The 15,723-nt window shown below is 44.8% G+C and overlaps 2 protein-coding genes across 3 annotated transcripts; both read left to right on the forward strand.

The window, feature by feature from the left end:
- Nucleotides 1-1,824: 1,824 nt before the first annotated feature.
- On the forward strand, nucleotides 1,825-10,049 carry LOC113507476 (regulator of G-protein signaling 17). Of its 2 annotated transcripts, none has more exons than XM_026890328.1 (7): nucleotides 1,825-2,736; nucleotides 3,040-3,259; nucleotides 3,331-3,339; nucleotides 5,390-5,479; nucleotides 9,015-9,076; nucleotides 9,150-9,316; nucleotides 9,388-10,049. In XM_026890328.1, exons 2-7 carry the CDS (start codon nucleotides 3,162-3,164, stop codon nucleotides 9,673-9,675), a joined length of 714 nt encoding a protein of 237 aa, XP_026746129.1. In that variant the 5' UTR covers nucleotides 1,825-2,736; nucleotides 3,040-3,161; the 3' UTR covers nucleotides 9,676-10,049. The 2 variants fall into 2 exon arrangements, with proteins under 2 accessions (XP_026746129.1, XP_026746130.1); XM_026890329.1 differs by having other exon boundaries at nucleotides 1,825-2,245; nucleotides 3,162-3,259.
- Nucleotides 10,050-12,907: 2,858 nt separating this feature from the next.
- LOC113507474 (serine protease 1-like) lies at nucleotides 12,908-15,617 on the forward strand. The gene is made up of 5 exons (XM_026890325.1): nucleotides 12,908-13,156; nucleotides 13,524-13,791; nucleotides 15,004-15,093; nucleotides 15,176-15,372; nucleotides 15,478-15,617. Exons 1-5 carry the CDS (start codon nucleotides 12,959-12,961, stop codon nucleotides 15,580-15,582), a joined length of 858 nt encoding a protein of 285 aa, XP_026746126.1. The 5' UTR covers nucleotides 12,908-12,958; the 3' UTR covers nucleotides 15,583-15,617.
- Nucleotides 15,618-15,723: the final 106 nt, after the last annotated feature.

Consider the following 15,723-nt stretch of genomic DNA (forward strand, 5'->3'; position numbering starts at 1 on the left):
TTTTCAATTTGGACCAGTAGTTCCTGAGATTAGCGCGTTCAAACAAACAAACAAACTCTTCGGCTTTATATATTAGTATAGAGTATAGATATAGATTTAAATGCAAGTAACATTTAATAACGTGGGCTTTTTGATTTTTTGACTATCCTTTCTGTGCATTGTTCACTTATGTTTATGCCTTTTTTTGCAAGCTCATTATAAAAATATTTTCAAGAAGTCAAACTGTATGATATGACTACGACCTTAAGCGCGACCTACCAACAACCCAGGAACCAGGCGGACGACGAGGGTTTTGTTACGGTGCTAAAGAAGAAGCACCGAAAACGATGACGAACCAACAAGTACTGCTGCGGCAAGGCGCCTGTGGAGCCCAAGCAAAGGTGCGAGCTACGCAGCCGAATACTCCGGTGAATGTATCTCGCCTACACTACAGCATCCGGGCGGAGGACATCGCCTACTAGTTGCAGTACGCGCCGAGAGTGCAGCTGCTGGAGTCGCGCCGGAACGTCAACTTCAAGGCGTTCGTGGTGCGCGTCCCTAACTGCTTCCTGCACCTCGTCATGGACGATAACGTTCATCCCCAAGGAGTTGTTTTCCGTCGCTTCCGCGGACAAATCCCGACCGAACGCACAAACACCTAGTGCTAGAAAGTGTTACTAATATAGTTTTGTTTTTATTTACTAACGAAGTCTGTATTATTTATATGTATGATGGTCTGTAACTTATATATCTATGGGCTATATAGCCTGAAATAAAATTTATTAAGGGTTATATGTTGTAGTATATTATGTATGTGTACTTAATGGGAATTTTATGTGAGAATGAAAATTGAACAGGTTACAATCAGTATGTGACCAATGTACATACGTAAGATAAATGCGTTACAAAGGCTTTGCTGTGTGTCCCTCCGAGCGCGGCCAAACAACAAACAGTTTAATAAAACTAAAAGGAGACAGAGTGACAAAGACGACAGCGGCGCGCGGCACGCGGGAGTAAACTTTATGTCTTCTGCTAGTGCTACCGGAGTCTCTGTTTTGTTCAAGAGGCGGGGAATCCTCCCACGGGACACCCAGACACCCACTCGGGGCTAGTCCGTTACTGCTAATGTTAATGCACCGCTCGCAAGTCCGTGTGCGAGAGCGTCGCCCTGTTGGACTCATAGTGGCACCGCAGCGTCCGTAGTTAAAAGCACTGACAACGGACCCAAACAGTGTATACAGCAGTCATCCTCAATACAATTTATACGGAACATGTCGCGGATCAAGATGTAGGTGTGTAGGCCCCGCTGTACACAGCAGAGCGAACACATGAGCTAGTTTTATTTACTATTTATGTTTGTGGAGGTGAATATCTCGTATAAATGTGTGTGTCGATCTCTTGACTTTACCCGAACTATGTCATACATATGGTTGCAGTTTGCTAGCGGTTGTCAGTCCCCGCAGCGCCGATTAGCTAAACAAAACATTCGGCTCATTTTGTTTACGTAGCCGATCTCAGATGGTTCATATATTTTTGTGGAATCAATTTGATTCACGTTCCATGTAATCGCCGTTCATTCATACGGCAACGTCGCCTGTCCCGTACCGCGGCGGGCGGCGGGCGGCGGGCGGCGGGGCGGGCGGGGCGCAGGCGCGGGCGGCGCGCGGCGGCGGGCGCGGCCGGCCGCGTCAGTCGCGCCCCGACCGCGGCCCGTCCCCGTGCAGCCCTCGCCGCCGCCTCGCAGCCCGCCGGCGCGCTCGCCGCATGCCGCGCCCGCGCCCGCGCGCCCGCTAGCGCCGGCGTGGCCGGCGAGCCGCCCGCTCCGCCCGCCCGGCCAGGTGAGCGCGCATCGATCGCCGCCCGCCACCCGCCGCCTCGCGCGCGCTGCGCATGTGTGGCCCTCACGTGCGCAGCGTGCCGACTGCCCGCTCGGCGCCCTATCTACGAATTATGCAGCCGATATTGACCGGCTGTGGCCTCGCGCGGTGCGGAGTCTCCTCGGTCGCTCACCGGGAGTATTGAGTGCTAGTGTACGGCATTAGTGTAGAGCGAGCAGCTTGTCGCCGGCCCGGTGCCGGTGGCCGGGGAGCTCGGCGCCGCGCGAGCCGCCGCCCGCCGCCGCCCGCAGCCGCCCGCGTGTCGCCGGGGCGTAGCTAGCGTCTGCCGTCGCGCCCTCGGCGACATCCTCGTGCCGCGTCCAGTGCAACCTATTGTTTATTGAGTGCAAAGTGTTCTAGATGGACGACGATCATTTGCAGTATTCAATGTAAGCAATACTCGTGGCTCGTGTGTTGCTGGCGCTGCCGGGCGCGGCTCGCGGCTGCGCGGGCGGCGCGCCTCTTGTTTACAATCGGCACGCGCTGCGGCGGCGCACCGATATAGCGCGCGCAGTAAACACGCCGCGCCGCGCGCCTCAATGAGGGCGCGCTATAAATACTCAGCCCCCCCCCCACGCGCTGCCGACACCGACCCTCACCTACTACCCTCCAAACACTGTTTATTTTTGCATCACCGCTGATCGCACCTCTCACCAGCTGCAGCGCTGCAGCATCTCTGAACGCTCCCGCTGTCACTATTCTCCTCGGCGTGTAGTTAATGATGTTGCTTGAACTTCGGAACCTCTAATGTTAGTGGGGAAGGCTTGGTTCGATATGAGTTCCCCAGGAGGTCTTCGGTCACCCTGGTGAGAGCTCGCGAACTGAGCGCTCTCGTAGATCTAGCAAGACGGTGAGGCAGCCAGCCTGCATACCCACGGAGGTTTGAAACGACGACGTCATAAAACATAATTATCATAAAAAATATATATTAGAATAGCCAATCTAATATGTTATTTACATGCATACTATCATATGATCGCTTGCGAAGTAGTTTTCCGGAAATGGCTGGGACAGCCGAACAGTTGATACTGTCCATTATAGCGGGGTCCCGGCAGCGCTCAGTAGCCGGGTGTGGCGGCTGCGCCCGTCGCGCTGTACGCGTGTCCCGGGATGGCTTGTTCTTGGATCAGAGTGACGCTAGGTGCGCTTTGTAAAAAAGTAAATTCTGTTTTCCCTGTCCTAGATAAAAGTTAGTGAAAATAAGCAGTAGTTGAATGAGTTGGTCAGGTTATGTTATGTCGGGCACGTGATATGTTGTGGGGCTCCCTGCCGCTGCGAGTGGTGTAGCGAGCGCGCGTGTTGCAGATGTGCAGCCTGGCAGCGCTGGCGCGCGGCTGCCGGCCCGCCGCCGCCGCCGCCAAGCCCTGCTGCCTGTGCTGGTGCTGCTGTTGTTCCTGCTCCTGGTGAGTGCTAGTCCGCGCTATGATACATACACATGTAGCTAATCATTTAATGTCTATTTATTTCGTTTCAGGGCTAAATGGTGAGTGTAAGTCCGCGCTCTACCCGCGCCGGGTGGGTCGGACAGATACTAGGGTTTATACCAATAATGATTTGGTTCAGCAGGTTTAATACAACTTCAATTTAAAAAAGAAGGTATTTGATAAACAAGGTTATTTTTCAACGACCAGCCAAATTTCGACCAAACGACTAAGAGCAAATAAATATTAAAAGTAAGTACTAATACATATTAAAATGAGTTTGTGACGTTGTATTAGGGGATCTCTGGATCTACTGAACCGTTTTTAAAAATTATTTCACCAATAGAAAGCTAAATTATTGTGCAGTGTTACAAAAAATGATTTCATCACGAGAATGAATAAATTTTTGACTTGTGAAAACTCTGAGAATAATAAAAAAATAATGTACAAGAAAACGACATTAAACAATGTTTCAAAATCTGTAAGAAACTCCGCGATTCGTAAACCCCCTACAGAGAACTAAGAAATCTGGATTAATCATCATCATCATTCCCCTGCCATTACCCATTAAAAATTACTTTATTTGGTGTCGGCGCAACACGTCTTTTTCTTCCATACTTCTCACTACTACTCACTATACACACTAACACTCTTTGCAGCCATATCGTCTTACACAATTCATCCACATCCATACTCAACACCTTCCTCACTACATGATTCTCATTCCTCCACATATCATACCCATACCATAACAGCCGGTTACCGCATAGTCGAGACAGAGCCCGATCTATTTCGCCATCCCTTTGAATGTATGAACCAAGATACCGAAAGTCGGAGCAGACTGGAAGGCGCACGCCATCAATCGTTATAGCTTCGGGACTGGAGAGACCGCCGAAATCGCAGAACATGTATTCTGTCTTGGTTCTGCTGATTCTCAAGCCAACACTGTCCGTTTACGTTGCTACATTGATCTCTCCATCCACTTGTCCATCGTCCCCAACCAAAACAAAAAAAAAATCTACATCAAAAATATATGTATTTTTTTCTGAAGTTTATTCAACCCTTGCGGTATAATCTATATCTGCATAATTATGTTTGTTAGAACGGAAATTTGATGAGGATTATTTGTGAACTTTGCTCTAAACAGTTTAAACAAATATCTTCAAAGATATTTGCATAATAAATAGTAGGGTGCGCGCCTGCCGGCCCGCGCCCCCCGGCCCGCGACCGGCGCATGGCGAAATAATTGTTCATGATGATCTGAATAGTGTTAGAAAAAATTGAATTAGTAAAAATGACATTAACAAAGAACAACCAAAATAAAAAATAAATATCTTTAACGTCATCACTTTTATTCATCCCGAACTTGTAACCTGAATACCTATGTATGTAATATGTAAGAAGTACGTAAGTACGCGGGATAAACGGACCGGAACAAAAATATTCATAACCCATATTACCCAGACCTAATAAACAAACTATCAGGACGATGACTCTTAGCCGCCTATAACAATTTACCTATCCAGTTCCGTATTCAGCCTAGTCTCTGGGGACTCGTGCGAGGGGCCTCGCTTTCAACAGTAATATCTACTGTTGAAATACCTAAATAGATAAATAACAAAAATACAAGTCGTAAGTATTCTTTAACTATGAATGTATCTATAAGTAAAAGAGTACCTAGTATCTGTGTATTACATTATTTCGTTCAATATTTTAAATTTAGGCAAAAGAACCACAAAAAAGTAGGTACTTTGCTTTTCGCTTTGACTGTTTTCATTATATTTGTATAATAATCGTACCGATTCAGAATAATCAGAAAAATAATTGTATGGTCGTTGAAAAATATCCCTTGCATACTGGAATCACATATGGTAAGTAATATGTCTCAGTTATTAGTAGTTAGTTCTCAGAATTACTGAAGTAACTACTGACCTATTAGGTTTGGCCTTTAGCCGTAATGTTATGTTGAATTTAGTAAAGATTTAATAAATCATCGGGGCCAACATGTTTTTTAATCATCCTTCCCATTCTCTTACTAGATGATACTGTTTCTGAGTGCGATAGTGTTGTAGTAGATACGTGATACTTAGAGCCTGTATGTGTTGTGTGCAGCCTGGCGGTGCGCGGCTCGGAGGGCGGGCCCGGCAAGAAGCCGCGCGAGCCCGGCCCGCAGGAGCCGCTGCTCAGCGACACCGACGCCCCGTGAGTCACCGCATACACACACACACACACACAAATGTCGGATCCTGCTTGGTGTTTTTACATATATGTACAAGAGTACAATCCTCCTCCAATACACCTTTTCTGCCATCCTGTGTGGGTGGATTATGAATTTCAAGATCTCGAATACCTAGTTCATTTTTATAATTCCGAAAGGGTTTAATTTTCAATGAATATCGAGTGTAAAATAGCTGCATCACAAACTGGACCCCCCCATCTTAACCACCTAGTATGCAACTTATGCCCAACAACAACTTACAAAGAGTTGAGTGCGAAGCGAGGACTCTTGATTTTGTATCATAACAAACAAAATAAATACAAAGAAACGAATAAAAAGCGCCTTGTTCAAGTAAATAGCAAAAAAACACCTCCAGCTAAATATTCTCGCTGATGCTGTTTCTAAGCCTCATCATGCAGCAGTGCTTTTTCATGTACAACACACTCGAGGGCTGAACAAACAAACTACAATGGAGGTGAAGCTCTAATGTTTTGAAGTCAGTCGTAAAGAGTTGCCTGTTTGTTGTGCTTGAGGGTTTTACTATTCGACATTAATTACTATATGCTGACTGATGTCGACATATATGCCTTACCTTCAGTCGCCAAATTAATAAAGCCACTATAAGTGTCGATCTTAGTACGAACGATACTCCTGACATACTCGTAGAACCGGAGCTGAGGTATTCACCAGGTTTAAGGCTACGGAGGCCTCGTATTAGGAATTAGTATCTTCCTTTTTGGACATTATTAGATGCCGTTGACGATTACAGTTTTGACAAGTTTGTATTTTAGTTAGTAGCATTCAAGTTTAGTCAAACTGAAAGCGGTTAGAGGCCTAAGCAGACCGCAGCCCGCGGTGACAATGCGCGTGTGATGCAGTGTAGACTGTAGGGCGGCGAGAAAGTCAAGCCAGGCCAGGCCATGCGAGGAAGAAGAGTAACTCTCTCTACATCTCTACCGCTTCAGGTAGCACTTTTGCCACACCCTCACTCTCATGCTTCTTGCATCTGTCATCGCTCAACATTCAGACGTTCCAGAAAAAGCACCTGAAGAGTGTACTTCTTTGCACAAACCCTGACGTAAATCTGATGTGGATGTTATGCTTCTTATAGGTGCTAGCTGCTTATTACTAGGAAAGAGCATGGCTATGCTAATGGGTTAAAATAATTGTAGTGGAACCGATGGCTCCTGCAACGTCTTATTTATTGAGTTGCAAGCGCTAGTTACGATACCAATGGAGTAGACCGCTGGTGAACAGCATTGAATATTCGATCAGTGATGAAAGGCCGTGATCCATTTATAAGTATAGCGGTTGGGATGGAAGACAGAAAAAGCAAGTAAAATAGTACAAGTGTATCGAGACGGAATGTAGAAACATGATCTTAGTGTAGCAGGCGAGAGTTATGAGTGCGCTTTTGTAGAGCATAGGAGCTTTTCTCCTAATTATTATCTTCTTTTTATATAATTTTACTCTGCGTGTGTGTGTGTTATTGAAATCCGACTGGACCGAATTGCTTCAATACTTTTTAAACAACTCTGCACATAGCTGCTCATATTTTAATTCTTATTAAATTTCAAAAGGCAAGATAAAAGCCTGGTCGGATTTTTATACAAATGTTAAATATCTCTCTTTGTCTCGCTTTCACACCAAAACTATTGCAACAAAAACCGATTGAAATAAAATTAGGGTCACTGGTAGTCTAGAGTTCTAGAGCATGTGAAAGTACAAAGGCTACGTTTTAACTGGATATAAAAACTATTATTTTGAATTTATACTTCTCCCTTATTATTCAAACTTAATTTAATTTTTACGCCCGCCATATTGGATTTGAGTCACGTGACTATTTTTTTCGTATTCCTGACAGCAAACCCTTTCATTTGATACCCATATCAAAGAGGTGCATTTTCATCAGAACTCAGAGCGTGTGCAAAATTTCATCCTAATCGAAGACCGGGAAGTGGGTCAAATTAAGATTCCAAGATTTTCTTACATACTTACAAGTGAAGCTAAAAAAAGCGAAGCGTGTAAAAGGGTTGTAATGGGCGGTGGTAATGAGGGGGGTCAAAGTTTATTTGAAACTTTATTTAATGGACTATGACTTTGAAATCTGGTTAAAATATTACTTTTATTATTTATTTATTTATTTATCTTTAAACAAATAGGTAGGTAACTTATTAACTAAGCCCCACAAAACCGTTGCAATGGTTTGACTGTGGGGTCGATGAGTCTCTAGACATAGTTACTATCTTACTTAAATGTACTTATTACTAAATATATATAATAAAAACATAAATGAGTCACACACATGTGCACCACATACACATAGACACACACAAAATATAGACACATACATACATACGTACAAATATATGCGTGTACATACACATACACATACATACACGCATACGCACATGTACGCGCATATATACACACATACACATACAGTACACATATGTACGACTCATAATATTTCTAAATAATATAATTTGAATTTACGTTTAAATCTATTTGTGTTTGTTTCATTCCTTATGTCTGCTGGCAGATTGTTCAATAGATACGGTATTCTCTTATTTAGTGTTCTGTCACCAAAGTAGTTGGTGGGCCATACTTATTTATAATGATGAAATTAGCGTTATTTGATTTTAAGAGTGGGGTGTTCAATATAAATAACGCGAATGTTTGTGAAGATGCTTGAATATGTGTTGCTCACAAAACAGACCCACTAAACTATTGCAAAAGCCAATTTTTGGAAAAACATTTTTATCACCATTTGGGATAATTTTATTGTAAATAAAAATAATGTTAAGATTACCGTATTTATTGCGATGATGGAGGTTTTTCTTGTCCCTATTTGTAAGGAACATGGAATAATTTTATAGCTATATACAAATCATATAATATCACGCCGCTGCTAAAAGGAGCTTGTGCTGCGATGCCTTCGCCAATAATATAGCCTTTTAAATTACAAATTGTACAAAGGCTCCATGTTTTCCACCACCTTCTTCGGAGAGGACCTCGACGAAACTGACCGTCCTCTGGGTGGGTGGTGGGTGTATCATCACATGCCTGATATTATACGATCATCAGATTACCATTCAGGAAGCTTGAGACGGTAAAATCTATGCTGATGAATAAAGCTCACTAAAAAATGAGTGAGTGAGTTTGACGACCTCCGTGGTCGAGTGGCGTACGTAGCGGTTTCAAGGTGTCGCTAGCTCTGAGGAACCGGGTTCGATCCTCGATCGGGTCAATGTAAAAATTTACATTTTCTTCATTGTCTCGGGTCTGGGTGTTTGTGGTACCTTCGTTGTATCTGAATTCCATAACATAAGTGCTTTAACAACTTGACTCTTTAAATCATTGCGTTGTCTAAGTATCGGTCTATTAATTTCGGTTATACCATTTTTATAAGCAAATATTAAGGAAACTCAGAGGCTTGCTGAAGTAAGGCATATTTTTCTTTTTTCGAAATTATGTTTCGCACAGAGCGTGCGTAGTGACCCTTGTGTGTTGTTGCAGGCCCACGCTGGACGAGATCCAGAGCTGGGGGCAGTCGTTCGACCGCCTCATGCGCAGCGCCGGTACGTGTCCAGCGCCGCCATCCAAGTCTGCAACGAGCTTGACTACATACTAATATTTATGCGTTTCTTTCAGCTGGACGAAAGGTGTTTCGTGATTTTCTGCGTGGCGAGTACTCCGAGGAGAATATAATGTTCTGGCTCGCGTGCGAGGAGCTGAAGCGCGAGACCGACCCCGACGCCGTCGAGGAGAAGGCGCGGTTCATCTACGAGGACTACATCTCCATCCTGTCGCCCAAGGAGGTGAGCACCCCCCGCCCCCGCCCCGCGCCCCCTCCCTGCTCCGCCGCTCACCGCCCGCCGCCGTGTTGCAGGTGTCGCTGGACTCGCGGGTGCGCGAGGTGGTCAACCGCAACATGGTGGAACCGACGCCGCACACATTCGACGAGGCGCAGCTGCAGATCTACACGCTGATGCACCGCGACTCGTACCCGCGCTTCGTCAACTCCCCGCTCTACAAGACGCTGGCGCGGCTGTCGACCGCGGAGCCGGCCGCTGCGCCTGCGCCCCCGCCCGTGACTGCGCCCGCACCTGCGCCTGCGCCCGCGCCCTCGCCCGCGCCCGCGCCCGCGCCCGTGCCCGCGCCCGCGCCCTCGCAGTGACCGGGGGCGCATCTCCACGTCATCCGCACCTCCCCACGTGTAAATAGACTCGATATACATTCATTTAAACGGGTACTAATTTTGTACATAGCTAGGTTAAGTTTGAGAGTAGGAGCGGCGCGCGCCGCCGCGGCCACTTCGCTGGTCCACCGACCCGCGCGCCCCGCGCCCCGAGCGGCCTGCGCGCCCCGCGCCCCGAGCGGCCCTGCGCGCCGGGCGCCCCGGGGCCCGCAGGCGCCCTCCGAGTGCAACCCGCGCTGCTGCCGCGCCACATGGACGCACACGGCAATGTGCGCGCATCTAGTTAGAAGCAATAAAGGTGGACCAATTAAGTTTGCCGAGGAGTCAACGAATAAATAAATCTGTTCATGTAATGCTGCGTTTTATTTTACACTCGCGTAGCAAAACAACTACAGGCATAAGAAAAAGAACCGACTGTGGCCGGTCGACAGAGCGGTACAGATATGATTAATTTTAATCGCACGATATAATATCGCGTGTCATGATGTGACAGAGCTGCACTGCTTGCGATCACGCTCGATAAGCGACGATAAGGCGGCGGCAGGCCACGAGGCCGCTGGCATTTATCAGACACGAGCGTTATGTAGGTAGGTACTATTCCATCAAAAACATAAATGAAAGATAAGAGCCAAGTGCAATGTAATGATCTATTATGTTTGACATTAACGGCTAAAGGAGTGAGATCTAAATGCGTACCAAGTTCAATGATCAGTCCTGAAATGTATTTATAACAACACAGGATAATAAATTGTAGCCTAAGGTATGACTTTCCTACATAAAAATTATAGTAAAAAGATAAATATGTAATTGTCAGTGTCTGATTTCTTGTATTCACCTAATTACATATCTTCCAAAAAAATTAGGCCATTTAGAAACGAGTAGAGTTTTAATCTATAGGTAATCCAGTGAATAAAATTACGATTTTTGGAATTTAATAAATAAATAACCTGGATGATAAAATGGAGCTTTCTATACACGCAATTTTACACTAATGTATAATAATAACTTTTGAGTTATCCAAAGGACAAAAATGGCTCGAAATAGGTCGTGTAATATTACAGTTGTAAACTTGGCTTGACACGCTACCGCGTATCTATAATGAAAATATCTGTGGTCGCAACATAGTTATCATCAACGATCACAATGTTTGTTTACAAGTCAGCCTGACTGGCCACAGATGCCTATCTGCCATTCTATTAATATTGACCGAAAGCAGAAAACAAAGGCTTTGTTATTAGTTACTATTATTGGGCTTCATCACTTGGATCATTTACGAAGCAGTCACTACGTAAATGATCCAAGCGGAAGTGTTAATAATCGCGAGAGCGCCAAGACTGGGAGATGGTCAGTTCGGAACTGGCAGTGGATGCGACCCCGCCGTGGCCAGTTCTCATATGAACACGAACGTGTTCAAAGTGCGTCGGGCCTCGCCGCGGCCTGCAGCTCATCAGCGACCTGATAATGCATGATTGATCGCTAGTAGATATAAGATATAGACTAAGCGCTCTGGAGGGACATTCAAAACAAATTATGAATTCATTAATCCTCTTAACGATATGATATATCATAATTAGTTAGGCCGCGTTTACCTCAAAAATTGTTTTATCCTATCTACTAAACTTATCCCGCAATATTCCCATATATTAGCCAAGTGTCGAGAGCATCATCATCATCGAGAGCATGTATTTATGTAAACTAGTCGTTGGCTGATACATCTGGACTGATTTTTGACTTTTAACTCTTTGAAGTTTCAATAAATTTTAAAAGCGAAATCAGAATATTAAGGAATTATACATAGTATCAAAGTGTAACAAAATATTTTATTTGGCTGAGCAAACAACTAAACTCGAATTGAATATAATTCCGCGTTGCCATGCAAGCTTGAGATCAAAGCGTTACCGAGCACTTGTTCAATGACTGGCTATAAGCCGGGACTGACCGGGAGTGAAAGAGAATAAAAAGAAAATACATATTGCATAGTCTCCTGCGGTGGTCGCACGTCGAAGCACTTCTAAACTCACTTATACCGGACATCTCCCATGTCAGACCTTTTATCTCCTGCCGAGTTGATCACTGTTGTAAGATCACTGTCTCTTAATAAAGCGTCAGGATAAGACAAAATTTAAGAGGATGTTAGAGGAAGAATGCAAGGTATCGGGCGATTGTATCTTAACGGCATTCAATGAAATTGAATGTATTGCTAATGGCGTTTCATCATGTACGGCGTCAGGAGGTTACTGAGGCCTCACTGGAGCGCTTTATTGTCGCCCTATTATGACTGCCTGAAGGATGAAAGTCTACGAAAAACAATTCTTATTTACGATAGGGAAATCTACTGTAGGCAATCTGGTGCAATCGTCAGACGAGATTGCCGCGTAGAGGCGCGATTGAAATGTACGCTTGGCACAACTGCAGCGCTTGTTGAAACCCTTTTAGACAACCGCAGAAAAATAGTATGAGACATCATCATCAGATTCTGACTCAATGACGATAGTACCTACGTGGAGTTTTATCCGGATCTTCATTATGTTCTTATTGTAGCGAATAGATTCATGAAGAACAAGAACGACCATTTACGAAAACCTTTCGGAGTTTGATAAAAGCTGAAGATTTTGTTTGAGAGGTTGCCACCCTTGGGGAAAGTTGAATATTGTATGACTAATAGTTTGATCTTTTATCTCTGGCTCCGAGATGAAAACTTGACACGTAGGTGTGACTGTGACTGTCATCACCAGACTTACACAGATAAGAGTTAACTCTCAACGATTTAATGGCTGTTAATCAAAATTTTATATGGATGATCTGATGATAGAACAGTTAAACTGAAGAGTCCTTCAATGTTAAATGTAACTATAAGGTTGACCTGACGTTAGAAGCTAATTCTGAACACTAAAAATTACATCGAGATTTAGTACTTGGCTCATGTGACACTATATTTTTAAACTTCAAGATTTGCTTTTATAACTGCAACCCTGGTCGAGGTCAGGGCGCGGGGCTATGTCGGACTCTCACTAATTACACCCCGGGGCCCTTCTGCCTCGGCCAGAGTCACGTGTTGGCTTGTGTATGTTGTACGCGACTTTGGATGCTTTACCTAGGTAATGATTGCATTCGGTAGGTATTACAAATTGTGTTGTGTGCGCATTTTCCATTAATTAGACAAAACAATGTTTATTTATCTACTTTGATAAGATTGTAAAAATTTTGGCGTATAAAACGGAATGATGGTTAGTGAAAGACACAAAAAAAATTAGCCGACAACATGAAGTGGCTGGTGTCAGTGTTGGTGTTGGCGTGCGCGGCGGCGGCGCTGGGCGAGGAGCCGGTGCTGCGCTACTACCACGAGAGCGCGGGCATCGCCGAGGCGGCGCGCATCCAGCAGCTCGAGCGCGCCATGGACTTCGACGGCTCGCGCATCGTCGGCGGCTCCACCACCGGCGCTGGCACGCACCCGCATCTGGTAACAGACACATACCTAGAACGCGGCAGCATACTAAGCCAAGTTTTATTTGAAGCATCTTTTGACCCCCTTGCAACTTGCCAAGTTCTATCTTGGGTAGTTTTCTCATACTAATTTTATTATAGCTCCTACAAGTTTTACGATTGTTACGTGTTTGTTCTGATTTCATTATTCTGAAAAGTTGACTTTAGAAACTAGCCATTGAACATAATTTGTGTGCAAGAATTAGTTAACTCAGACCTTAAAATTTACTTTAAAGGCTCTTGTTTCACATTTATGTTTTTGATGGACCTTCCTACTCAGTTACCAGTAAGTGTTCAGTTGGAACTATCAGACAGAGCTATACATTGATGTGTAATGTCTACAGATAGGTCTGGTGATCACGCTGACCAGCGGCGCGACGTCGGTGTGCGGCTCCACCATGCTGACCAACACCCGCTCGGTGACGGCGGCTCACTGCTGGTTCGACGGCCGCAACCAGGCGCGCCAGTTCACGCTGGTGTTCGGCTCCGCGCGCCTTTTCACGGGCGGCACCCGTGTCTCCACCTCCAACGTGCAGATGCACGGCAACTGGAACACCAACAACCTTAACAATGACGTCGCTATCATCAGCTTCAACCACGTCGGCTACACTAGTGAGTATTTTTCGTACAGGACGACCAATCAACACTTTTTAGGGTTCCGTACGTCTGAATACAAAAACGGAACCCTTATAGGATCACTCGTGTGTCTATCCGTCCGTCGCTTACAGTCAATTATCTCCGAATCTATTGGACCGATTAAGTTGAAATTTGGTACACATATCAATTCCTGTGACCCAAACACAGAGGTGTGACGTGAGCAGATAAAATCTGTATAGGGGTCATTTTTGGGGGGGAAGGGAAAAATTAAAAAAAAAGAAAGGTCTTGTTGAGAAGATCTTAAATGATTTTTTTTGTAATTTTAAAATAAATAGTTTCCAAGTTATTCAAGAAAATAGACGAAAATTGACCATTCCCCCCCCCCTTATCTTCGAAACTACTGAACCTAAAATTTTGAAAAACATACAGAAATTAGTTTTCTCCATATAGATTATAGGAAAACCTATAAGAAGTCCATGATATTAAAATAACATGGTAAATCACTCAATATTGTGCGTACCAACTTACATTCGCAGGTGGAATGTGTGGGAGAACATATTTTTTAACTCCAAATACATTATAGGTAACATCGTACGGAACCCTCTTCACGCGAGTTCAGCTCGCACTTGTTACCCACTCATATTTAGATACGATCCTGTGATTAATCGTGCGCATGATCACGGACTGCGATACTCGCTTCAGTTGCTCGGCCCTCCTTGTTCCCGCTAGCTCGACGTGGCTCGCTACGCTACAGCGTTACAACAATAATTAATTTTCCGCGACATTCTGCTAAAGCTCTTTGAAATCAAAAGATATCAGGGCCAACTTCGTTCAAAATTAAATACTTGTAACGCCAAACGACCTTAAGCGTTTAAAATAAGCGTTTTTTAAAACATAATTGATTTCCATCAAAATCGTTATTGTGAGTCAACCTTACAGGATGGATAAATGTTGTTGCAAACATTTTTTTAGAACTAGTTAAGGGAAACAATGACGCTGCGTCAATGTTGCACGCCCAAAAGTGATAATTTCTCCCATTTTTATAACATTTCTCATTGCCGGATTCTTAGCAATAGGAGCAGAGCATACTGCTATTGAAAACACCGTGATATTAAAGTTTATAGCTTTTAACCTTGAAAAATGTAGTTTCTGAGATAAGTGCATACAGACAAACAAACCCTTCAACTTCATGATATGAGTATAGATAAAAGAATAATTGTGTTTCAGATGTGATCCAGCGCGCCACGCTGGCGACCGGCAGCAACAACTACGCCGGGACCTGGGCGCAGGCCGCCGGCTACGGCAGGACTAGTGACAGTAAGCATTCTGTTTAGGTTTAACTCACATGGAAGCTTGAGATAAGGGCGATGGCTTCTCACAGCCGGTACTCTGTGCGCAGATAGCGGCATCTCTAACAACCAAGCCAAGAGCCACGTGCGCCTGCAGGTGATCACCAACGCGGTGTGCCAGCAGACCTTCGGCAGCAGCGCCGTCATCAGCTCCACGCTGTGCACCAGCGGCGCCGGCGGCGTCGGCACCTGCGGCGGCGACTCCGGTGGCCCGCTCGCCATCATCAGCGGCAACTCGCGCCTTCTCGTCAGTATTCCAAATCTTATATACATATATCGCGTATTAAAATACTTTATGTAATTATTTAAGAAAACAAGTGGCATATTTGATACATGTAAACTTTGTCCTCAGATCGGTATCACGTCGTTCGGCTCGGCTCGCGGCTGCCAGATCGGCCTGCCCGCAGCATTCGCCAGGGTCACCTCTTTCGCTTCCTGGATCAACGCTAGGATCTAAACTTCTTTAATAAAATATTCGCATACAAACACGTACAGTTTGTACTTATTTCCGTCACTTGTTATCCCTTTTGTCAGTTAATCGAGATATCATCATTAAAATGTGTAAAAAGCCCCTGAAGTCCAAAGATATAGTAAACGT

Source organism: Trichoplusia ni, unplaced genomic scaffold (assembly GCF_003590095.1).
Source record: "Trichoplusia ni isolate ovarian cell line Hi5 unplaced genomic scaffold, tn1 tig00002180, whole genome shotgun sequence".
NCBI lineage: Eukaryota > Metazoa > Arthropoda > Insecta > Lepidoptera > Noctuidae > Trichoplusia > Trichoplusia ni.